This window comes from Pinus tabuliformis, chromosome 7 (genome assembly GCF_031772625.1).
Source record: "Pinus tabuliformis cultivar Carrire ecotype Pingquan chromosome 7, CPIR1, whole genome shotgun sequence".
Lineage (NCBI taxonomy): Eukaryota > Viridiplantae > Streptophyta > Pinopsida > Pinales > Pinaceae > Pinus > Pinus tabuliformis.
This window is the reverse complement of record NC_142293.1, coordinates 1,908,891,835-1,908,918,876: the sequence shown is the minus strand read 5'-3', so window position 1 is coordinate 1,908,918,876 and position 27,042 is coordinate 1,908,891,835. Positions and strand designations below refer to the sequence as shown.

Genomic DNA, 27,042 nt, shown 5'->3' with positions numbered 1-27,042 from the left:
TAAAATAAGCAATAGGTTTGTCTTCTTAGCTGAGTACTACCCCAATGGTTGTACCACTGGCATCACAACGAACTTGGAAAAGTTTGTTGAAGTCAAGTAGCATGAAAATTTGCCTCTCAGTGATCTTATTTTTCAACATCTGGAAACTCCTTTCCGCCACTTCAGTCCACTGAAAAGGTTGACTTGCCTTCTTGATTGTATCCAACATAGGTGCACAGATTCCACTAAATTCCCTTATAAACTTATGATAAATACATTCCAACCCGTGAGTACTTTGTACTTCGAACACACTCTTAGGGGATGGGCAGCTAAGTATAGCTGCAACTTTTTCTGTGTCCATTTTTTTCTCATTCTCTGCAGTCACGAAACCCAAATAGATCCAATCCTTATGAAAGAAAGTGCATTTCTTTAGATTTATCAGCAACTTGTCTTGCTGCAATTTCTCCAAAACAAATCGAACATGTCGAAAATGCTCCTCCCTCGTTTTGCTGAAAAATTAGTATATCGTCAAGATACAAAATCACAAATTTCCTAACGAACTCCTTTAGCATTTCGTTTGTCAGGGGCATAAAAGTACTAGGTGCATTACTTAACCCAAATGGCATCACCAGCCATTCATACAGCCCTTCATTAGTCTTGAAAGTTGTTTTCCATTCATCCCCTTCCTGGATTCTAATCTGGTGGTATCCACTCTTCAAATTTATCTTCGAAAAATAGGCTGCCCTGCTCAAACAGTCAATCATATCATCCATTTGTGGCAATGGAAACCTGTACCTAATCGTAATCTTGTTTATTGCTAGCAAATCTGTGCACATCCGCCATTCACCTCCTTTCTTGGGAGCAAGCACTGTCCGAACTGCACACAGGCTCAAGCTCTCCCAAATCAGTCCCTTATCAAGCAATTCCTGTACCTGCTTTCTAATCTCCTCGTTGTCTTTGGGGCTCATCTGATAAGTAGCTTTATTTAGCAGACTAGCTCCAAGGATGAAATCTATGTGTTGACTCATACTCTGCTTTGGTGGAAATTTATCTCGTAAATCTTCCACTACAATGTCGTTGAATTCCTGCAACATTTCCTGAATTTCTGCACTAAATCAGAAATTTCTGTGTGCAACAGCACTATTCTTGGTCTTCTCACAACAACATATTTCACTTCATCATCTTCAACCTGCTTTAAAAATTGTTTTCAACCCACCAATAACACTTTTTTTCCGCTAGTTTCTACTATTTTCTCCTCCTTGATGAGCACTAATCTATGCTTAATTCTATCCTTAACAAACTTGTAATAGTTTGTCTTCCCATCATGAATGACTTTCTAGTTATACTGGCACGGTCTTCCTAGTAGAATATGACACACATCCATGGGCATGATGTCACAAATAACTTTGTCCTTATATCTGCCAATATGGAATTCTACCTCACGTTGCTCATCAACCAGCAGTTGGTGACCCTTCTGTAACCACGACACCTTATAGGGGGTTGGATGCTTTAGTCGTTTCAGACCCAATTTTTCCACCATCTTTATTGCAACCAGATTATCAGTGCTTCCAGTGTCTATAATCAACTTGCACTATTTTCCATGTGACTTGCACACAGTCCAAAACAATGGCTTCCTTTGGGTTTGTTCAGTTGTTTCCTTTACTGGTTTTAGCAATACCTTATTCAAAACTAAGGCCTCTCCTATTTTTGGTGCATTTTCTACCTCCTGAGGCAGTGCCTCTACTTCTTCTATCTAAGCAACATATACTCCTCTCTAACCAGCATGTTCTCCTTCAGGACATTCAAAGGATCTGTGCCCCCAGTTGTGGCACTTGTAGTGCTAGTAGGCAGCTCCTCTACCTCTGCCATTTCCCCTACCTCTTTGGTATGGCCTTCCTCCTCTTGTGCTGCCATCCTTTTCTATTGTCCCTGAAGTTTTATAATTGTTGCCCTCTTCATTGTTATTGGTAGTCCTTCCTCTGCCAAAGGATTGTCCTTTCCCTCTGCCTGTTCCTCGTCCCCTCCTAGCATTCTATTTTGTTGTGAGCTTCTCTTCTACCTTTAAGTCACTCTGATATGCTTCTTCTATATTCTTTGGAGAAATAATACTTATTTCGTCCAATATTTCCAGCCCTAGGCCATTCACAAACCTCATTGTCTTCTTTGGGGTGTCCTTAGTATATCGAGCCCTCAAGTTCACCCAACAGAATTCTTCAGTGCATTCTTTCACTGTCATTCCTCTCTGCTTCAAATTTTTTACCTGTCGATGTAAAGAAATCTGATAATCTTTGGGCAGAAAACTTCCCTTCATCTTGGCGACCATTCTGATCCACTTTTTGATTGGTAACTTGTTCAATCTTCTCCTTTCTTCCTGGACACTGTCCCACGATAAGGGTACGTGTCCCTTAAACTTGGCAACAACGAATTTAACTCTACTATCTTCGTTGACCTCCTCACGTTCAAAATACTTATCCAACTCACTAATGCAGTCCAAAAGCACCTTTGTGGACAAACTTCCATCAAAGTCCGGAATTTCAGGTTTTGGCTTACTGCTAGATAGCGAAATTGACCTTAATAATTTAATCTTAGGTCCTTCTTCATCTGGTCCATCTATTGTAACTACAGCCACTTCCTCACTGTCATCTCCTACTTCTAAATCCCTTCTCCTTCCTGCTTCTACTCCCGCCAAACGGACATTCAGGATCCTAAGCTCTTCTCTCAACCCCTCATCTATGACTTGTCGAATAGCTCTTCCATGACCTCTATTCCCAACTTCCATTTTAGTCCACTAACCTAATCTGATACCAAAATTTGAAGGGACTAGCCCGCGTACTCTAACTGTACACAAGATTTGGTTTATTTGAAATTATTAAATTTATGATTTTTGGTAGGTTGTAGTGGTACTTGGATATTTTGGTTGTGATTAATGTGATTGCTACGGAGTCTTGTGAGGGAGACACCCATCTCAACCTCGGGCTCTGTTCTCCCACCTTCACTGTGCTTGTAACCCTAGCTCCTCACTTCGTCTGTCATTTCAATTGTTCTTTGTTTGCGCGGAGAGGGTTTTCTCTCTGGTTTTCCTCCTGAGGGTTTCGTTTTTATTGTTCTGGAACTCAACTTGGCTTCTAAGCCATGACTTTTCCAGTGGTAGGACTCTACCAGTGCTTTATCTGTCTTGATGAAGACCTATGTTTTCTTGTCGGTTTTCCTAAGGGTTCTAGGTTGCCTTTTGGCGTTCTGCGAAAATGTACAAAGGTTTTTTTCCTATGACACGATGATAGTTTATTTTCTCTTGAATGTATCTGGCATTATCGTGGTTATGTTTCACTCTTTTCTGGTTTAGGGGTTTTGTTGTTTAATCTTGCGTCTGGTTACTTGTGCTCTTAGGTGCCGGCTGCAAAATGACCCCATTCTCATTCTCAGCTCGCAGACTTCCGAGGTATGTTCTCTTTCTTTGCTTTAGTATTACTATGCTTCTCTTTCCAGTCCTCACAGTAATGGCCCGTTTTGAGTAGGGTCCCTTGCCAGTTCTCTGCCTGTTGTGGTCTCTCTACTTGCAATTAGTCGAACCTTTCTCTGGTAAGTGAAACCCTTACTCTATTTTCATGCTTCTCCTGAGTTTGATTGTATTCTGTTATTGACTCTCTGCAAAATGGTGATTGAAGGTGGAGGGCGAGCGGGTAACTATGGCCTCAGCTCTTCTTGTGCTCTGCTAAATCGGGTAGGGTCTCTCCATGATTTCCCTATTTGTCATCTATTGATATTAATGTGTCTCGGCCTCAAGCTTCAGTCTCACTATAGCTTACTCGTCCTTTTTGTAGAATATAGATAAGTTGTTTATCTTGCTTGTAATTTGGGGTTTCGTAGTATGAGATGTTTTCTAGGGTTTTGAACCTGGGTACTCCGTCTTATTGTAACATGGACTAGTTTAATTTATATGAATGTAAACTTAGGGTCTCGAACCTAGTTCTTTGTTCTATTTGAAATTTGAATTCTTTTGACTTAATTTGTAAATTAATTTACAGTCACTCTGGTAGGTTAACATTCAAATCGTATTTCCAAGAAAAAAATTTATGTGATGAGTTTGTAGTACATGGTCTTGATGCTATCTTCGTACTGTTAATTCTGTGGATGTTAGATGTGAAACCCTTTGTTTGTTGGCTTCATTGTACACTCCTTACTGTTCAATATTGTAGGCGGTTGTCTGTGAGGTTTGTGGGCTTCTCGATGGGTTCCTCTCCGTGTGTATGCAATAGCGTTCCCATGCTCTCGGCTTCATGCTCCTTGCTTGTCTTAATGTCTATTAGAATATTTCAATTTCCACTGCTTGCTTCTGTTTGCAAATGCGCTCAATGTATTTTAAGAACACAAAAGCAACTAATTGCACATGGAATTCAGATGACTCTGGAATATTACTTGTATATTCTTTATTGCTCTTCTACTATGATGGAAATCAACCTTACAATGATTTGTTCTTTTTCCTTTTATATTATTTGTTAAACAGTTTTTGGAAACTGTTAACAGTTACATACAGTTACCATAAGAAAATGTGAGTTTCCTATTTATCTAAATTATAAAATTAATTTGAAAAGAAACAGAGTTTTTGTTTTTTTTTTTGTAAATAAATAAAACAAAACTCCTTAACAAAAAAACAAAATCGAAACTGTTGTCGTGTCCCAACCTCTGATAACTAAGGAAATAAAATAAGAAAAGAAAAAAAAAACTCAGGTATAATGACCTATGAACCTGTTTAGCTTGCGATTCAAACACCTCCACTTGTCTACCCCTGGTTGGATGCTCCTGCATCAGGCTCCCAGGGTAACAAAAAGTCATGGGTGTGGTCCATGAGCTCCTCGATATAATACCCTGCACGTTGTATCTGTCCCGCATCAAGCCACGAACTGTCCTTTATAGGGCAGTTATTCCACTTGACAAGGTACTGTAGGTACTCCTTCTTCTGTGTCCACGTGGCCACTAGTGTGTCGATGATTTCCTCGATTTCGAGTGGCTGAGATGAAGGCATTTGTCTCATCCATGAACTACTCTCCTCCTGGCTGTCCCGTTTTGGCTGTGCCAAACTATCCTCTTCCAAATTGGCAGTGTATGGGAACAAATATACCACATTAAGAATGGGCAATATTCCTATACCTGGAGGCAATTACAATTCATAAGAATTTGTAGAAAACCGGCGCAGCAACTTACAAGGTCCAATTTTTTGAATTTTAGCTTGTTGTATTCACCCCTAGGAAATCGTTCCTTGCGCATATATGCCAAGACCTGATCCCCTACATTAAATTGTATCTCATGTCATTTCAAATCAGCTTTCTGTTTGTACCTCTGACTGTTGTCCTGTAATTTCATCTTCACCTGCTCATGTAGGTCGTTAATTGCTCTTGCAAATTTCTTCCCGTCGACACTTCTTTTCTCTAGCTATCTTGAATCCCACAGTTCATGCACTCCTCAGGGATGCATTCTGTAAACAATCTGAAAAGGACTGCTTCCTATGATTCGGTATGGTGAATCGTTGTAAGAAAATTCTTCTTGAGCAAGCACATGATCCCACATACGTGAATTTTCTCGCACTAGACTCCTTAGCATGTTTCCCATACTTCTGTTAACCATCTCCGTTTTCCCATCCGTCTATGGGTGATAAGCAAAGTTGAACTTCAACTACATGTCCAGCTTCTTCCACAAGGTGTACCAAAAATGTCCTGTAAATTTCACATCTCTGTCAGAGACAATGGACTTAGGCAAGCAGTGTAATCTGACAATCTCTTTGAAAAACAAGTGTGCTACAGAGTGGCATCACTGATTTTCCAGCAATGAATAAAATGCGCGATTATTGAAAACCAGTCTACTAACACCATCACAGAGTCATGACCATGTTGTGTTCTTCGTAATCCCAAGACAAAGTCCAAGCTCACTAAGTCCCACGGTCTACCTAGAATAGGGAGTGGTGTGTCGAGTCTCGTATTTTTACTGTGTCCTTTTTCCAATTGACACACTTTACACATGGTTACAAGTCGCTGCACATCCCTTCGCATCCTCGGCCAATAATAAAAGTGACTGAGCTGATCTAAGGTCTTGTCAATGCCGAAATGTCTGGCAAGACCTCCACTGTGTTTCTCCCAGATGATGTTCTCCCTCATCGAACAGTCGGGAATACACAGTTGTCCTCGCTCAAATAGCAGCTTCCCCTATAGGTTGTTGTCCAGCCATGGACTATAATTCCTCACCAAAGTGTTTTGGCAGGCTTCATAAGCCTCCTTAAAATCTGCATCTGTTTGATACAAGTCTTTCAGGTGTTCAAAACCCAACACTTGTATCATGCTCTCCTGCAAAAGCAAAACCCTTCTGCTCAATGCATCTGAAACCTTGTTTTCCTATCCACTAATATGTTTCAACACAAACGTATAACTCTTTAATAATTCAGCCCACTTCGCATGCTTGTGGTTCAGTTTGTGTTGTTGCATAACATATTGCAATGTAGAATTATCTCAAAACAAAACAAACTCATTACCCAACAAATAGTTTCTCCAATGCTTCAATGCTTGGATGACATCATAGAAATCCTTGTCATATGATGAGTATTTCTGCCTGCTTTCATTCAACTTTTCACTGAAATAAGCAACAAGTTTGTCTTCTTAGCTGAGTATGTCTCCAATGGTTGTATCACTAGCATCACAGCAAACTTGAAAAGCTTTGTTGAAGTCAAGTAGCCTCAAAATTGGCCTCTTAGTGATCTTCTTTTTCAACATCTGGAAACTCCTTTCCTCCACTTCATTCCACTGAGAAGGTTGACTTGCCTTCTTGATTGTATCCAACATAGGTGCGCAGACTTGTCAACCATTGAAAACTGTGTACTACTTCAAACAAGCTCTTAGGGGATGGCCAGCTAAGTATAGCTGCAACTTTCTCTGGGTGCATTTTCAGCTCATTCTCTGCAATCACGAAACCTAAATAGATCAACTCCTTCTGAAAGAAAGTGCATTTCTTCAGATTTATCTACAACTTGTTTTTCTGTAATTTCTCCAAAACATATTGAACATGTCGAAAATTCTCCTCCCTGGTTTTTCTAAAAATCAGTATATCGTCAAGATACAAAATAACAAATTTCCCAGTGAACTCCTTCAACATTTCATTCATCAGGCACATAAAACTACTAGGTGCATTACTTAACCCAAATGGCATCACCAGCCATTCATACAACCCTTCATTAGCCTTGAAAGTTGTTTTCCATTCATCCCCTTCCCAGATTCTAATCTAGTGGTATCCACTCTTCAAATCTATCTTCGAAACATAGGCTGCACCACTCAAACAGTCCATCATATCATCCATTCGTGGTAATGGAAAATTGTACCTGATCGTAATTTTGTTTATTGCTAGCAAATTTGTGCACAGCTGCCATTCGCCTCCTTTCTTGGGAGCAAGCACTGTCGGAACTGCACACGTGCTCAAGCTCCCACGAATCAGTCCCTTGTCAAGCAATTCCTGTACCTGTTTTCTAATCTCCTTGTTGTCTTTGGGGCTCATCTAATAAGCAGCTTTATTTGGTAGACTAGCTCCAGGGATGAAATCTATGTGATGACTGATACTCAAGTTTGGTGGAAATTTATCTGGTAAATCATCCGCCACAATGTCGTTGAATTCCTGCAACATTTCCTGAATTTCTGCAGGTAAATCAAAAATTATTGTGTGCAACAGCATTGTTCTTGGTCTTCTCACAATAGCATATTTCACTTCATCATCTTCATCGTGCTTTAAAAATTGTTTTCCACCCACCAATAACACTTTTGTTACGCTAGTTTCTGTTGTTTGCTCCTCCTTGATGGGCACTAATGTATGCTTAATTCCATCCTTAACAAACTTGTAATAGTTTGTCTTCCCATCATGAATGACTTTCCGGTCATACTGGCATGGTCTTCCTAGCAGAATATGACACACATCCATGGGCATGATGTCACAAATAAATTTGTCCTTAGATCTGCCAATATGGAATTCTACCCCACACTCCTCATCAACCAGTAGTTGGTGACCCTTCTGTAACCACGACACCTTATAGGTGGTTGGATGCTTTAGTCGTTTCAGACCCAATTTTTCCACCATCTCTGTTGCAACCAGATTATCAGTGCTTCCACTGTCTATAATCAACTTGCATTATTTTCCATGTGACTTGCACACAGTCCGAAACAATGCCTTCCTTTGGGTTTTCTCAGCTGTTTTCTTCACTAGTTTTAGCAATACCTTATTCAAAACTAAGCCCTCTCATGTTTCTGGTGCATTTTCTACCTCTTGAGGTAGTGCCTCTGCTTCTTTTGTCTGAGCAACATATGCTCCTCTCTAACCAACAAGTTCTCCTTCAGGACATTCAAAGGATCTGTGCCCCCAGTTGTGGTACTTGTAGCACTGGTAGGCAGCTCCTCTGCCTCTGCCATTTCCCCTACCTCTTTGTTATGGCCTTCCTCCTTTAGTGCTGCCATCCTTTTCTACTGTCCCTGAAGTTTTAGAATTGTTTCCCTCTTCACTGTTATTCGTAGTCCTTCCTCCTCCAAAGGATTGTCCTTTTCCTCTTCCTGTTCCCCGTCCCCTCCTAGCATTCTATTTTGTTTTGAGCTTCTCTTCTACCTTTAAGTCACTCTGATATGCTTCTTCTATATTCTTTGGAGAAACAATACTTATTTCGTCCAATATTTCCAGCCTTAGTCCATTCACAAACCTCGTTGTCTTCTACGGGGTGTCCTTAGTATATCCATCTCTGAAGCTCACCCGATAGAACTCTTCAGTCCATTCTTCTACCGTCATTCCTCTGTGCTTCAAATTTTGTACCTATTGATGTAAAGCAATCTGATAATCTTTGGGCAGAAACCTGCCCTTCATCTTGGTGACCATTCTGGTGCAATTTTTGATTGGTAGCTTGTTCAATCTTCTCCTTTCTGCTTGGACACTGTCCCATGATAAGGCTACGTGTCCCTTCAACTTTGTAGTAGGGAATTTAACTCTCCTATCTTCGCTGACCTCCTCACATTCAAAATACTTATCCAACTCACTAATCGAGTCCAACAACACCTCTTTGGACAAACTTCCATCATAGTTTGGAATTTCAGGTTTTGCTTACTTCTAGCCAGCAAAACTGACCATAACAATTTAATCTCAGGTCCTTCTTCATCTGATCCATCTATTGTAACTACAGCCACTTCCTCACTGTCATCTCCTACTTCTGAATCCCTTCTCCTTCCTACTTCTACTGCCACCAAATGGGCATTCAGGATCCTAAGCTCTTCTCTCAACCCCTCATCTATGACTTGTCGAATAGCTCTTCGATGACCTATTCTCCCAACTTCTATTTTTGTCCACTAACTTGCTCTCATACCAAAATTTGATGGGACCAGCCTGTGTACTCTAGCCAGACATAAGATTTGGTTTATTTGAAATTATTAAATTTATGATTTTTGGTAGGTTGTAGTGGTACTTGGATATTTTGGTTGTGATTAATGTGATTGCTACAGAGTCTTGTGAGGGAGACACCCATCTCAACCTCGGGCTCTGTTCTCCCACCTTCAGTGTGCTTGTCACCCTATCTCCTCACTTGGTCTGTCATTTTGACTGTTATTTGTTTGCCCTGAGAGGGTTTTCTCTCTGGTTTTCCTCTTGAGGGTTTCTTTTTTATTGTTCTAGTGCTCAACTTGGCTTCTCAGCCACGACTTTTCTGGTGGTAGGACTCTACTAGTGCTTTATCTGTCTTGATGAAGACATGTGTTTGCTTGTCGGTGTACCTGAGGGTTTTGGGCTGCCTTTTGGCATTTTGCAACAATGTACCAAATTTTTTTCCTATGACACGATGAAAGTTTATTTTCTCTTCAATGTATCTGGCATTATTTTGGTTATGTTTCACTGTTTGCTGGTTTAGGGGTTTTGTTGTTTTATCTTGCTTTTGGTTGCTTGTACTCTCTGGTGGTGGCTACAAAATGACCCCGTTCTCTTCTCAGTCCTCACAGTTGTGGCCCTTTGTGAACAGGGTCCCTTGCTAGTTCGCTGCCTCTTGTGGTCTCTCTACTTGCAATTAGTCAACCCTTTCTCTAGTAAGCGAAACCCTTACTCTGTTTTCGTGCTTATGCTAAGTTTGATTGTATTCTGTTATTGACTCTCTGCAAATGGTGATTACAGGTGGAGGGTGAGCAGGTAACTATGGCCTCAACTCTTCTTGCACTCTGCTAGACCAGGTAGGGTCTCTCCATGATTTCCCTATTTGTCACCTATTGATATTAATGTGTCTCGGCCTCAAGCTTCAGTCTCACTATAGTTTAACTCGTCCTTTTGTAGAATATAGATAAGTTGTTTGTCTTTCTTGTAATTTGGGGTTTCGTAGTATGAGTACATTTTCTAGGGTTTTGAACGTGGGTACTTGGTCTTATTGTAACATGGACTCGTTTAATTTATATGAATGTAAACTTAGGGTCTCAAACCTAGTTCTTCATTCTATTTAAAATGTGAATTGTTTTGACTTAATAAATAAATTAATTTACAGTCACTCATGTAGCTGAACATTCAAATCGTATTTGCAAGAGAAAAAATAACGTGACGAGTTTGTAGTACCTAGTCTTGATGCTATCTTCGTACTGTTAATTATGTGGATGTTAGATGTGAAACCCTCTGTTTGTTGGCTTTCTTGTACACTCATTAATGTTCAGTACTGCAGGCGGTTGTCTATGAGGTTTGTGGGCTTCTCGATGGGTTCCTCTCCATGTGTATGCAATACCATTCCCGCGCTCTCGGCCTCATGGTCTTTGCCTGTCTTAATGTCTATTAGAAGATTTCAATTTCCACTGCTTGCTTCTGTTTGGAAATGTGCTCAATATATTTTAAGAACACAAAAGAAACTAATTGCACATGGAATTCAGATGACTGCGAAATATTACTTGTAAATTCTTTATTACTCTTCTACTATGATGGAAATCAACCTTACAATGATTTGTTCTTTTTCCTTTTATATTATTTGTTAAACAATTTTTGGAAACTGTTAACACTTACATATAGTTACCATAAGAAACTGTCAATTTCCTATTTATCTAAATTCTAAAATTAATTTCAAAATAAACAGAGTTTTTTTTTTTCTTCTGTAAAGACATAAAACAAAACTCGTTAACAAAAAAACAAAACCGAAATTGTTTTCATGTCCCAACTGCTGATAACTAGGGAAATAAAATAATAAAAGAAAAAAAAACAACTCAGTTACAATGAACTGGGAAACTGTTTAGCTTGCGATTCATACACCTCCACTTGTCTACCCCTGGTTGGATGCTCCTGCATCAGGCTCACAGGGTAACAAAAAGTCATGGCTCTGGTCCATGAGCTCCTCGATAGAATACGCTGCACGTTGTATCTGTCCCGCATCAAGCCATGAACTATCCTCTATAGGTTGGTTCTTCCACTTGACTAGGTACTGTAGGCACTCCTTCTTCTGTGTCTCCATGGCCACTTGTGTGTCGACGATTCCCTCAATTTCGAGCGGGTGAGCTGAAGGCATTTGTCTCATGCACGAACTACTCTTCTCCTGGGTGTCCCGTTTTGGCTGTGCCGAACTATCCTCTTCCAAATTGGTAGTGTATGGGAACAAATCTGCCACATTCAAAATGGGTGATATTCCTAAAGCTAGAGGCAATTGCAGTTCATAAGCATTTGTAGAAAACTAGTACCTTACAAGGTCCAATTTTTTTGAATTTCAGCTTGTTGCATTCGCCCCTAGGAAATCATTCCTTCCATAGATACACCAAGACCTGATCCCCTACATTAAATTGTACTTCACGTTGTTTCAAATCAGGTTTCTGTTAGTACCTCTGACTGATGTCCTGTAATTTCATCTTCACCTGCTCATGTAGGTCGTTAATTGCTCTTGCAAATTCTTCCCCATCGACACTTCTTTTCTCTAGCTATCCCAAATCCCACAGTTCATGCACTCCTCGGTTTGGTGAATCATTGTAAGAAAATTCTGCTTGAGCAAGCACACGATCCCACATACGTGAATTTTATCCCACTAGACTCCTTAGCAGATTTCCTAGACTTTTGTTAACCACCTCCATTTGCCCATCCATCTGTGGGTGATAAGCAGAGCTGAACTTCAACTGCATGTCCTACTTCTTCCATACAGTGTACCAAAAATGTCCTGTAAATTTCACATCTCTGTCAGAGACAATGGACTTAGGAAAGCAGTGTAATCTGACAATCTCTATGAAAAACAAGTGTACTACGTGAGTGGCATCACTGGTTTTCCAACAATGAATAAAATGCGCGATTTTTGAAAACCAGCCTACTACCACCATCACAGAGTCATGACCATGTTGTGTTCTTCATAAACCCAAGACAAAGTCCAAGCTCACTGAGTCCCATGGTCTACCTGGAATAGGCACTGGTGTGTAGAGTCTCGTATTTTGACTGTGTCCTTTTTCCAATTGACACACTTTACACGTGGTTACAAGTCGATGCACATCCCTTCGTATCCTCGACCAATAATAAAAGTGACTGAGCTGATCCAAGGTCTTGTCAATGCCAAAATTTCCTACAAGACCTCCACTGTGTTTCTCTCAGATGATGTTCTCTCTGATGGAACAGTTAGGAATACACAGTTGTCCTCGCTTAAATAGCAGCTTCTCCTATAGGTTTTAGTCCAGCCATGGACGATTATTCCTCCTCAAAGGGTTTTGGTAGGCTTCATAAGCCTCCTTAAAATTTGGATCTATCTAATACAAGTCTTTCAGGTGTTCAAAGCCCAACACTTGTATCGTGCTCTCCTGCAAAAGCAAAACCCTTATGCTCAATGCATATGCTACCTTGTTTGCCTATCCGCTAATATGTTTCAACACAAACGTATAACTCTACAAGAATTCAGCCCACTTCACATGCGTGTGGTTCAGTTTGTGCTATTGCATAACATACTGTAATGCAGAATTATCTGAAAACAAAACAAACTCATTACCCAGAAAATAGTTCCTCCAATGCTTCAATGCTTGGATGATAGCATAGAAATCCTTGTCATATGATGAGTATTTCTGCCTACTTTCATTCAAATTTTCACTGAAATAAGCAACAGGTTCTTTTTCTTGGCTATGTACGGCCCCAATGGGTATACCACTAGCATCACAATGAAATTGAAAAAGTTTGTTGAAGTCAGGTAGCCTCAAAATTGGCCTCTCAGTGATCTTCTTTTTTAACATATGGAAACTTCTTTCCGCCGCTTTAGTCCACTTAAAAGGTTGAATTGCCTTCTTGATTGTATCCAACATAGGTGTGCTGATTCCACTAAAGTCCCTTTTAAACTTACGTTATAAACTAGCCAACTGATGAAAACTTTGTACTTCGAACAGACTCTTAGGGGATGGCTAGCTAAGTATAGCTGCAACTTTCTCTGGGTCCATTTTCAGCTCATTCTCTGCAATCACGAAACCCAAATAGATCAACTTCTTCTGAAAGAAAGTGCATTTCTTCAGATTTATCAGCAACTTGTTTTGCTGCAATTTCTCCAAAACAGATCGAACATGTCAAAAATTCTCCTCCCTAGTTTCTCTAAAAATCACTATATCGTCAAGATACACAATCACAAATTTCCCAGTGAACTCCTTCAGCATTTCATTCATCAGGCACATAAAAGTATAAGGTGGATTACTTAACCCAAAATGCATCACCAGCCATTCATACAACCCTTTATTACTCTTGGAAGTTGTTTTCCATTCATCCCCTTCCCGGATTCTAATCTGCTGGTATCAACTCTTCAAATCTATCTTTGAAAAATAGGCTGCCCCGCTAAAACAGTGCATCATATCGTACATTCGTGGCAATGGAAACCTGTACCTGATCGTAATCTTGTTTATTACTCACGAATCTGTGCACATCCGCCATTCGCCTCCTTTCTTGGGAGCAAGCACCGTCAGAACTGCACACAGGCTCAAGCTCCCTCGAATCAGTACCTTATCTAGCAATTCCTGTACCCATTTTCTAATATCCTCGTTGTCTTTGGGGCTTATCTAATAAGCAACTTTATTCCGTAGACTAGCTCCAGGGATGAAATCTATGTGATGACTGATACTCCGCTTTGGTGGCAATTTATCTGGTAAATCGTCCACCACAATGTCGCTGAATTCCTGCAACATTTCTTGAATTTCTGTAGGTAAATCAGAAATTTCTGTGTGCAAAAACACTGTTCTTGGTCTTCTCACAAAAGCATATTTCACTTCATCATCTTCAATCTACTTTAAAAATTGTTTTCCACCCACCAAAAACACTTTTGTTCTGCTAGTTTATGTTGTTTCCTCCTCCTTGATGGGCACTAATGTATGCTTAATTCCATCCTTAACAAAACTTGTAACAATTTCTCTTCCCATCATGAACAACTTTCCAGTCATACTACCATAGTATTCCTAGCATAATATGACACACATCCATGGGCATGATGTCACAAATAACTTTGTCGTTATATCTGCCAATATGGAATTCTACCTCACATTGCTGATCAACCAGTAGCTGGTGACCCTTCTGTAACCACGACACCTTATAGGGGGTTGGATGCTTCAGTCGTTTTAGACCCAATTTTTCCACCATCTCTGTTGCAACCAAATTATCAGTGCTTCCACTATCTATAATCAACTTGCAGCATTTGTCATGTGACTTGCACACAGTCCAAAACAATGCCTTCCTTTTGGTTTGTTCAGCTGTTTCCTTCGTCGGTTTCAGCAATACCTTATTCCAAACTAAGGCCTCTCATGTTTCTGGTGCATTTTCTACCTCTTCAGGCAGTGCCACTACTTCTTCTGTCTAAGCAACATATGCTCCTATTTGACCAACCTATTCTCCTTCAGGACATTCAAAGGATCTGTTGTTGTTGGGAAAAGTATCCAATACGGAATGACCCTATCCCACTCTAAGGGTGATAGTACCTCAGAAACAATCAAAGCAAAGCTATTCAAGATTACTTCTTTATGAGATGTAAGAGAGGGGAGAAAGAGATCCACTAACCGATGTCTTCCGCTAATGATTGATCCAATCTTCTCTCTTTGCTGCTTTCTCCCAGCTCCTTGCTCTTTCACTGGCCCAGCTACACCAAGATCCTGCAAAATGACAAGAGAGGGAAACTACAAGAAGCATACATTCATAATTGATTCAAGGATTAGAATAAATCAAATACACAAGTATAGCAATACACCATTGAGACACATGCATATAGAAGAACCTCAAATGCTTTATTAATGGAAGAAGTAAAGTTCAGGAAGTAATACAACCATAAAAGGCCCAATCCAGCATCACCTCCCAGCAGAAAGAAATCTCCTCTTCACCTCCTTCAAAGAAAATCACCCAATAGTTCTATACTCAAACCAACAACACTTCCTTACATTCACCAGATTCCAGCCTCCATAGACCTCATGAGAGAGCTCTATATATAGGAGTTTTGGAGAAAGGATGAGTCAGCTTGTAGCTGGCATGAAGCTGACTAGTGTCCTCTCCCACTTCAGTTATTCTTCAGTTCTTGGGTCCACTTGGAGGTTCTTGCTTCCACTTGGAGATCTAGACCCTCTTACTCATCACCAGTCGAATTCCCTGATCCAAGTGTCATTTTGGAAGCTTCCTGGGCATTGACACCTTGAGGAATGACTGTGCCACTTGGCCAAACTCGCCCAGTGCAGGTAGCCTTCTTTGCAGTTGACATTCAGCGCAGGTACACAGTGGAGCAGTTGACATTCAGCGTAGATGCTCAGTGGAGCAGTTGACATGATCCAGAATTAGCTTGTTTTTTAGTGTTTTCAGGTGGAGAACTGATATTTAGTGCTGTGGTTTGCTGACCTTGTTCCTCTAGGGGCAGGAACAACATGTTTAGGGACTTTGGATCCCTTAGATTATTGACATTTCATGCTTCATGTTGTAAGGCACAAAAATGTCTATAACAGTTGCCCCCTAAAGTATGAGGTCGTTTATCGGGTGAAATGCTTTATCAGGAGGATCCGAAGTTCATTCAATCGCTGAGAGGTGACCTGTAATAAAATACAATACAATACATTATTTTTCATTCTGCTTTCATGATCTAGCTGAGGCGGGCATTCCCATGCTCAGCTTTATAAATTCATTTTAGTACATAGAACAGACGATTGTCTGATGGTAGACTGATAATTCTCTGCTGAAATTATCATCCTTTGAGTAGGATGATCATCTGCTGTAATGATGTACATATCAAATGTCTTTATATTTCCTGAATATATATCGCAGCCCGGATGGATGAAACTAGATCCGGGGTCTTCAAACTCGTTCGATCTTCACTCTAAGTACAAGTCGATCCATGTGAGAATTGCGCTGAAGTCGAACATGGAAAGACATCGCTCGATTACCGGTCAATGATGTAAACCGTTAACAAGCGCGAGAGGAATCCCCGATAATGATAATGACCCTCAAGGTACTGCAGTACAATTCACGTGGTGTGAATAAAGGACTTGGGGTCGAACACCACGCAAAATCTTCTGGTCGAAGGTCATTGATGTATACCTGTCACCGGAAGTGAGAAACTTGCCATTGAGGCATGCAAGCTTCAAAGTACTGAGGGGGGTGTTCCTAGATCAACTTCTTGGATAATGAGCTGAAGTCGACAAGAAGCGATCCATCAAAGGAGGGCCTTAATGAATCCCACATCAGTGACACAGAATGGAGCTAATGATTTTAGTGGAGGTGAAAACAATCTGTGAAATATGATTCAGGGTGGCGATCATGGGTGGATGAAGGATAATGTATGGCAGTGGATGGGACACGGTTGACTCTTTCTGAACAACATCTCTTGAACATATAACGACACTGATGCGATGGATCGGTAGCATTACCCCAAATGTGGATGGTTTGGCGAAGACCATGGTGATGAGACCGGTGAATGAAACAACCCAACCCGATGTGATACAAAGGAAAAATGTCATGTTCAAGAGCGACTTGCTACCATTAAAGCTTTGAGGTTCTCCCAATTTTTCCCCAGTCATTTCTGACCAGTACCTCTTTATTTTTGTCAAGCTTGAGGAGGATAACATATGCTTGTTCTATAACCTGCCCTTCGGGCAAGCCCATCGCTATGTTTTAACGAGCCTAGCGATAGGGAAACTCGTTCTCGTCTAAAGACAAGTTTGTCGCTATTTAATCATTTTAACGAGTCTAACGACAAGGAAAACTCGGTCCTTTTCATTTTTAGAGAGTCTGAAAAGGTACAAAAAGTTAACTCCAAAATTCCTTTTTCGTCATCTAATCCCTTAAGTCCGAAAAAGTATAAAACAACACATAAGGGATGAGTTTTCGATAACTTTAACGAGCCGAATAAAACAAGCGCTCGACCTTTTTGTGCAATAATCCCTCAGGTCCAAAAAGATTAAAATCTAGAGGAGGGATAGCTCTTCTGGTCCTTTTAACGAGCTGGAAGGCCAAAACTCGGCAAACTTTTCATATTTTACGAGTCATATGAAAAGAGCTCAAAGAAGACTCGTCTTTTGAGGAACGAGTGATAAACGGGGATAGCAGCAGATTCCAGGTACAGGTTGGAATTTCCAATCACGGCAGTGTCACAAGGATGGCTAGGTGAAATCACTTTTCGCAGTTGTTCCTCAAAATGGGTAAATGATCATATGGAGGTGAACGATCGGCCAAATGACGGTGGAGGTGGCAGGTGCAAACACGACCAAGGCGTTTTATGGCTGATAAATTTACGATCACAATAGTTATTTACCGAGATAGGTTCATTTTTTATTTAACGAGCTTGAATGCACCCAAAACACTGCTCAATCTTATGTTTATTTTTTAACGAGCATGAACTATGTGATAAAACTGCTCGGTGATAAGTTCGCATGCCCCCAGCATAATAATGAAAATCGAGGTGCACGCCCCCCAAGCTTCATTGCATTCAACTCGGTGGTTGGAATGAAGGTTTACCTCGGGGATTTGTTTCATTTTTTAATGAGGTTGACACAAGATAGGAACTATCCTCGACTCTTTATTTCATTTTTTAACGAGGTTGACATGAGACAGGAACTATCCTCGAAGTTTTAGATCCATTAGAAATAGAAGGTTTCATATTCCACTGTGGCCATTTCCGCCAGATTACTCGGAGGCGGTAGGGCCAAAGTACCCATTAAAGTGGGGTCTTTTAGGAAAATTACTCCGATATTTTGGAGAGAATGATTGTTTCCATGGATCATTGGAATGCTTCCCGTAATATACGGTGGCACAACTTCTGTCGAAGTTGTCGTCGAACTGCTTGGTTGATCTTTTTCCTTACCATTCGACAACTACGGATTCCCGTAATCTTTGTTCCTTGTCGAAATCAAAGCATCATTCTGTTTCTTGGAGGTCGACAACATTAGCACCTGGCATGGGGAAGCATTTCCACTATCAACCAGATTTTGACCTGGATTCGGAAACGGATCAGTTAACACAGCTAGGGTTTGTGAATTCTTTAAGAATCTTTTTAGCTCAGCTTTGTATGGACAGTCTGCTGTCCAATGATCCTCGTCACATATAAAACATGGAATTTTTGGTTTTCCTTTCCCAGGAGGGTTTGAAGAAGATCTTTTAGGAGATGATTCTCCTTGTTCTTTCTTCTTCCCTTTGTTTTGCTTTTTCTTGCTTCCTGGTTGATTGGTTTCTTTGCCTTTATCTGCTGATATGGCATTTACTTCCGAAGCAAGAATTTCTTCTTTTGCATTTTGATCCGAATTCTTACGGGCTTTCTTAGACGAAGCCTTTATCGATTTCGCGTTTTCCGTGCCAATCACGCCATCACCGGCATGAGAGTCACTATTGGATTTAGGAGGGGGAGGAATTGAAAATTCCGGTCTAGGAGCGTCAGGTATTTTATCGTAGAGCGTGCCGGACTGAGTATAAACTAAGTCCAAATACTGTGCGCGAGCAATAACTTTCTCCTCTGTTACGACTCCCCCCTTGGCCACATCTTCCGTAATAGCCGGAAGTAACGACTTTATAAACCATTCAACTAATAGCTGATCGGGAACGTACGTTTTCACCATCCTACGATGACGACGCCACTCATGTATATGATCAGATATATGGGTGGCAGTTGTCTGTTTGAAGTTGGTTAATATTTCTGTTCCCGTTTCATACCTTATCAGTAATTGAAAGTGGGTTAAGAAAGTCGTGGCTAGGGAACTAAAATTGTCGAAAGAGGCTCTTGGCAATTCAATATACCATTTAGCCGCTGGACCTGTCAATGTCCTCTGAAAAAGGCGAAGCCTTATCGAATCGTCGTTTAGGGTGTTCGACGAACACCACAGATGAAAAGTCATCACGTGATTCGATGGGTCTTCACCTGGATTTCCATTGAATTTAGGAATGTCATATGGAAGTTTATGAGGAATCGCTGGCCACCAAGGGGCATAAGCAATCGGATCGTTGGTTAACCGGTGTAAATCGGGTAACTCTAAAGTTGCCACGAATGGTAACTGTTGATTCAGGTTAGGCGAAGCATAACCAGGGTACGATGGAATCGCTTGAGCAGTGGGCCTTTGCATACCAGCATAATGTAATTGATGTTGGTATGACTGATACGGTTGGTGGACTTGACCACTGTAAAGTGGTTGGTTTTGGCCGTTTTGGATATACGGTTGTCCACTGTTCGCAAAGATCTGCTGCTCAGAACCTTGATATACCTGCTGGAATTGCGGTTGTTGGTATTGCACAAGCCATGGTTGTGAAGCCATGTTCTGTTGTGCTATGCTAACCGTTGGACCAAGGTGTGGGGTAATTGTACCCGTCTGGACCTGTGTCGCCCCACCAGTTGGCGACTGTGGTTGTGACCCATGTTCAAGGGGCTGTTGCATTACAACCTGAGAAAACTGAGGTTGACATGCAACAGGCATCGCTTGAACTTGTGACACTGTTACAATAGCCGGTGTGGTTGGGATGTTCGTCATAGGTACACACTGTTGCATAGAATATACAACCCTTGGTTGTTGAGGTACCATAGGTACCCAACTACTTGATGCAATTCCAGTATAACCTGAATACTGTTGTGAACTCACTTATGGGTACCCTCCCGGAGGGGGTAATGAAAGGGCATACTGCCCCCCATACGGTAGCAATCCGGAACTCAAAGGGATTGTTAGTCCTTGAGGACTGGATGGCCCAAATTGACCTCCATGAGGATCAATCTGTCGAGTTTCAACGTAAGAGTTACAGGATACTACTCCGGATGAACAAACTGGAACAGACCATACTGTCGAAATAGTCCCTTGGTGGACTCCTTCTAGCGGTAGAGAGCTAGTTGGGACAGCTGGTATGCCAGCAAACATCGTCGGAGTGACGGCAGGGGCTTCTGCTGTCGCTGTGTCATTTGACATAGTCCTAGATGATGATGGTTGTTCAGACATCTTAAGTCTATCCAATAGATTGCCTAGCGATTCTACAGGAACTTCCACTTGTGGTGGATTAACCTCTGATGAAGGAAATAGAGTGACCCCGACTCCAAAATGAGTTGGAGTACTTGCTTGCGGATCCTCCGCAATTTCCTCTATCGCAATCAAACCCGGTGGAAGAGGAAGACCGTCAGGTCCGTAAAATATTTCTGGTGCCGAAGAAGTGGTTGTTTCGACAGTGACAGTTGTTTGAGGAACAAAACTCTCTGGACTGGTTACAGATGGAACTGGTTCAGTTATGCAAGTATTTGCCCCCAGACTAGGATCAGTATTACTGTCCTTCTGTGGCTGTTGAACTTCTTCTATAGAGGAAGGGTTTCCAGAAATGTTTGGAGTAACCGGAACCTCAGATGCAGTCGGAACACTTGTTCTAACTTTTATAGGAGATTTTGAACCGGTTAAACGAGTTCGCTTTGTCCGTACTGTTTTCGATTCCGGAGACAAAGACGGTTGACTCGTAAGCCTCCGCGAACGATGGGGTTTCAATTGACTTTCTTCCATGATTGCGGATTACTCGATCAACCAAAATATTAAAAGGGGAAATTTGTGTTTCCGAATTGAATGAATTTTATTAGACGCTTTTAGACACAACTTGCTTTTTCACTTTTTAAGAGTCGAGAAAAAGCTAAAGATGACTCTAGTCTCCTTCGATGTTTTAACGAGCCTGAAGTGACAAATGCTCAGATGGACTTTTTCAGTTATAGAGTTTGAAAAAGGCCAAAAGAAACTGCTCTGGAGATCTAGGCAGAGGGTGTGCCAAACCTTTCGCAAAACCACAGAATACGTTTTACGGTACGAGTGGTCGATCTTCGTGAATGCTGTGTTCACTGCATTGCGATCAGTAGGGCGGCCGACACGGCTTCCTATGGATAAAATATATATGCCTATAGGGGTCTCCCAATATATACGCGATGGTTCGTGGGAGCACAAGTCCGTATTAGTGCCACCGACTCTCAGGAGGAATCACCCACCTTCGTCGAGATCGACAGTCACTACGTTTAACGACGCCGGAACACGTCTCTAGCTTAGACCTCTATGTGTTTGTGTTATGTTTCAAAGTGTTGTTAGGTTCATTCAATATATTTTAAGTTGATCTTTTTAAAGTTTGCCTTTCAAGGTTCACCACGAGATGTTTTGATACAAATTCCTAAATGCAGTCTAAGATGAGAAGCAAGCTTTTTCAATCTTTTCGACTTATGAAAATCTTAACTACTGAGGGAAAAGAAAGACATCATCTTTTCACACAGATCAAAGAGCATACAATAATGCACTTTTCCCTAAATCAACATACAAACTTATCAAATGCAAAATGCACGATGCAGGTATTTCTTTTCTCTTTCTTAATGTTGATGTAATACAAAAAGAAAGCTGTTGTATAACTTTGAATTCAATTTCAAGTGAAAGCAAACAAGCTTGTCCAAAATCAAAAGACACCTTAAGATTCACTTGTTTCGACACTAGAAATATATAAATTCAAACCATATGACGAAAGCAAAAGCTCAATCAGCTATGAACAGCAAACAAACTAACTCTTAAGATCAAAACGACACTTATCACAGGTCTAGTTCTAAGAGGCCACAGCAAGACTAGTTCACTTTTCGTTATGGGAAACTGCAAATGATATAAGAAATACACAAAGAACAAATAAAGTTTCTTTATACAACCGAGGTGGAATAGTGGCAAGGAAAGTTGGTTTCAGATAGGTACATTGACTGACAACAGGCTGCAAAAACAAGGATGAAAACAGGGCAATAAACAGCAGGGAACCCCAGTAGCACTAGACAAAACTGGTTCAGCACAGGTAGTACACTGTCAGTTTGACATTCAGCGCAGGTAGCCCCTTCGGGAACTGTGCTGAAATGCAGACTGCCTTCACAGTGCCTGCACTGAAGAGACAAACTTTCGTTTTTCTCAGTTTCCGGGTCACAGATTGCTCAAAAATTCACAGTTTTTGGCCAAATCAGAAGCTTTTGAAAGATCCAAATGCAGTTCGATTCGGTACTCCCTGTGTTTATGAAATGAATAGCAAAAACACAAACAACCAACAAGATACGATCCCCAGCGGAGTCGCCAATTTGTTTTTGGGAAAAGTATCCAATACGGAATGACCCTATCCCACTCTAAGGGTGATAGTACCTCAGCAACAATCAAAGCAAAGCTATTCGAGATTACTTCTTTATGAGATGTAAGAGAGGGGAGAAAGAGATCCACTAACCGATGTCTTCCGCTAATGATTGATCCAATCTTCTCTCTTTGTTGCTTGCTCCCAGCTCCTTGCTCTTTCACTGGCCCAGCTACACCAAGATCCTGCAAAATGACAAGAGAGGGAAACTACAAGAAGCATACATTCATAATTGATTCAAGGATTAGAATAAATCAAATACACAAGTATAGCAATACACCATTGAGACACATGCATATAGAAGAACCTCAAATGCTTTATTAATGGAAGAAGTAAAGTTCAGGAAGTAATACAACCATAAAAGGCCCAATCCAGCATCACCTCCCAGCAGAAAGAAATCTCCTCTTCACCTCCTTCAAAGCAAATCACCCAATAGTTCTATACTCAAACAAACAACACTTCCTTACATTCACCAGATTCCAGCCTCCATAGACCTCATGAGAGAGCTCTATATATAGGAGTTTTGGAGAAAGGATGAGTCAGCTTGTAGCTGGAATGAAGCTGACTAGTGTCCTCTCCCACTTCAGTTATTCTTCAGTTCTTGTGTCCACTTGGAGGTTCTTGCTTCCACTTGGAGATCTAGACCCTCTTACTCATCACCAGTCGAATTCCCTGATCCAAGTGTCATTTTGGAAGCTTCCTGGGCATTGACACCTTGAGGAATGACTGTGCCACTTGGCCAAACTCGCCCAGCGCAGGTAGCCTTCTTTGCAGTTGACATTCAGCGCAGGTACACAGTGGAGCAGTTGACATTCAGCGCAGATGCTCAGTGGAGCAGTTGACATGATCCAGAATTAGCTTGTTTTTGAGTGTTTTCAGGTGGAGAACTGATATTTAGTGCTGTGGTTTGCTGACCTTGTTCCTCTAGGGGCAGGAACAACATGTTTAGGGACTTTGGATCCCTTAGATTATTGACATTTCATGCTTCATGCTGTAAGGCACAAAAATGTCTATAACATCTGTGCCCCCACTTGTGGCACTTGTAGCACTGGTGGGCAGCTCCTCTTCCTCTGCCATTTCCCTTGCCTCTTTGGTATTGCCTTCCTCCTCTTGTGCTGCCATCCTTTTCTACTGTCCCTAAAGTTTTAGAATTGTTGCCCTCTTCACTGTTATTTGTAGTCCTTCCTCCGCCAAAGGATTGTCCTTTTCCTCTACCTGTTCCTCGTCCCCTCCTAGCATTCTATTTTCTTGTGAGCCTCTCTTCTGCCTTTAGGGCACTCTGATATGCTTCTTGTATATTCTTTGGAGAAAGAATAATTATTTCATCCAATATTTCCAGCCTTAGGCCATTCACAAACCTTGCTGTCTTCTCTGGGGTGTCCTCAATAGATCCAGCTCTCAAGTTCACCTGATAGAATTCTTCAGTGTATTCTTTCATCGTGATTCCTCTCCACTTCAAATTTTGTACCTTTCGATGCAAATCAATCTCAAAATCTTTGGGCGGAAACCTGCTCTTCATCTTGGAGATGATTCTGGTGCACTTTTTAATTGGTAACTTGTTCAATCTTCTCCTTTCTGCCTCGACACTGTCCCACCATAAGGGTGCATGTACCTTCAGCTTGGTAGCAGCAAATTTAACTCTCCTATCTTCGCTGACCTCCTCACAGTCAAAATACTTATCCAACTCACTAATCGAGTCTAACAGCACCTTTGTGGACAAAATTTCGTCATAGTTTGTAATTTTAGGTTTTGGCTTACTGCTAGCCATCAAAACTGACCTTAATAATTTAATCCCATGTCCTTCTTAATCTGATCCATTTGTTGTAACTATAACCTTTTCCTCACTGTGATCTCCTACATCCATATCCCTTCTCCTTATTGCTTCTACTGCCGCCAAATGGGCATTCAGGATCCTAAGCTCTTCTCTCAACCCCTCATCTACGACTTGTCGAATAGCTCTGCCTCGACCTCTTCACCCAACTTCTATTTCAGTCCACTAACCTTCTCTGATACCAAATTTTGATGGGACGAGCCCGCGTAATCTAACCGAACACAAGATTTGGTTTATTTGAAATTATTAAATTTATGCTTTTTGTAGGCTGTAGTGGTAATTGGATATTTTGGTTGTGATGAATGTGATTTCTACAGACTCTTGTGAGGGAGACAACTATCTTGACCTCGGGCTGTATTCTCCCACCTTCACTGTGCTTGTAACCCTAGCTCCTCACTTGGTCCGTCATTTCAATTGTTGTTTGTTTGCACTGAGAGGGTCTGCTCTCTGGTTTTCCTCCTCAGGGTTTCGTTTTTCTTGTTCTGGTGCTCAACTTGGCTTCTCATCCAGGGCTTGTCCTGTGGTAGGACTCTCCGAGTGCTTTATCTGTCTTGATGGAGACCTGTGTTTGCTTGTGAGTCTGTGTGAGGGTTCTGGGCTCCCTTTTGGCGTTCTGTGATGATGTTCGAATGTTTTTTTCCTATGACACGACGACAGTTTATTTTCGCTTGAATGTATCTAGCATTATCGTGGTTATGTTTCACTGTCTCTTGGTTCGAGGGTTTTTTTGTTTAATCTTGATTCTGGTTACTTGCGCTCTCATGTGATGGCTGCAAAATGACCTCATTCTCGTCCTCAGCTCGTAGACTTCTTAGGTATGTTCTCTTTCTTTGCTTTGGAATTACTACGCTTCTCTTTCCAGTCTCAATAGTAATGGCCCCTTGTGAGCAGGGTCCCTTGCCGGTTCGCTACCTGTTGTGGTCTCTCTACTTGTAATTAATTGACCCTTACTCTGTTTTCGTGCTTCTCCTAAGTTTGATTCTATTCTATTATTGACTCTCTCCACATGGTGATTGGAGGTGGAGGGAGAGTGGGTAACTTTGGCCTCGACTCTTCTTGTGCTCTACTAGACCGTGTAGGGTCTCTCCATGATTTCCCTGTTTGTCACCTATTGATATAATGTGTCTCGGCCTCAGGCTTCAGTCTCACTATAGTTTAACTCGTCCTTATGTAGAATACAGATAGGTTGTTTGTCTTGCTTGTAATTTTGGGTTTCATAGTAAGAGTACGTTTTCTAGGGTTTTGAACCTCGGTACTAGGTCTTATTGTAACATGGACTGGTTTAATTTATATGAATGTAAACTTAGGGTCTGGAACCCAGTGTTTTGTTCTATTTGAAATGTGAATTGTTTTGACTTAATTTGTAAACTAATTTACAGTGACTCATGTAGCTTAACATTCAAATCGTATTTGAAAGGGAAAAATTAATGTGACGACTTTGTAGTACCTTGTCTTGATGTTGTCTTCATGCCATTAATTATGTGGATGTTAGATGTGAAACCCTCTATTTGTTGGATTTGTTGTACACTCGTTACTGTTCAATACTGTAGGTGGTTGTCTATGAGTTATGTGGGCTTCTTGATGGGTTCCTCTCCATGTGTATGCAATAGCGTTCCTACGCTCTCGGGCTCACGGTCTTTTCTTGTCTTAATGTCTATTAGAAGATTTCAATTTCCACTTCTTGCTTCTGTTTGGAAATGTGCTCATTATATTTTAAGAATAGGAAAGAAACTAATTGCACCTGTAATTCAGATGACTGTTAAATATTAGTTGGAAATTCTTTATTGCTCTTCTACTATGATGGAAATCAACCTTACAATGAATTTTTGTTTTTGCTTTTATATGATTTGTTAAACAGTTTTTGGGAACTGTTAACAGTTACATATAGTTACCATAAGAAACTGTCAATTTCCTATTTATCTAAATTCTAAGATAAATTTTATAAGAAACAGAGTTTTTTTTTTTCCCAGTAAATAAATAAAACAAAACTCCCTAACAGAAAAATGAAACCGAAACTATTATCATGTCCCAACTACTGATAACTATGGAAATAAAATAAGTAAAGAAAAAAAATAACTCAGGTACAATGACCTGTGAACCTGTTTAGCTTGCGAGTCAAACACCCCCACTTGTCTACCCTTGGTTGGATGCACCTGCATCACTGTGTTCAAGTTAAAACAATGCATAATTGACACATACATTTAATCCATGATGAAATGTTCATTTAAAGTGAATATTAGGATTTTGACTCTTTTCTAATTTGTACCACATTATTTCATTATGTAGCATGTTGTACAAGAAACATTGTCTTCATGTGGTCACACCTAATACATATGATGTGTCAAAATCAAACATTATAAGAAATTATGTTATGGTCTATTTGGCTAGCATGAAATTTTATTAGTTTTGCAAATAGTTTTTTGTCAATTGCTTAAGTATTTTTTCTCTATGAATAAAATTCATTATTTAGAAATGAGAAAAAATGTACATTACATTTGATCACTTCTGTTGATTGTGTTTACATGGAACTCAATACTATGGTTGATAGTTTATCAAAATGAGACTCTAAAAATTAGGACTTCAACCTATAGTATTCTACATGAGTTTATAAATGGTTTTCTTGTCAACATTTTTTCCATGTCAACATTTTTTTGTTCGATTAAGTTATATGTATTATA

At 40.7% G+C, this 27,042-nt stretch overlaps 1 protein-coding gene across 1 annotated transcript; it reads right to left on the bottom strand.

Moving 5' to 3' along the window:
• Positions 1-7,512: 7,512 nt before the first annotated feature.
• LOC149256128 (uncharacterized) lies at positions 7,513-8,085 on the bottom strand. The gene has a single exon (XM_089455241.1). It carries the CDS (start codon positions 8,083-8,085, stop codon positions 7,513-7,515), a length of 573 nt encoding a protein of 190 aa, XP_089311367.1.
• Between the last annotated feature and the right edge of the window lie 18,957 nt (positions 8,086-27,042).

Coding starts and splice junctions, on each gene's coding strand:
- LOC149256128 (XM_089455241.1), bottom strand. CDS start 8,085: ATGGTGGAAAAATTGGGTCTGAAACGACTAAAGCATCCAACCACCTAT.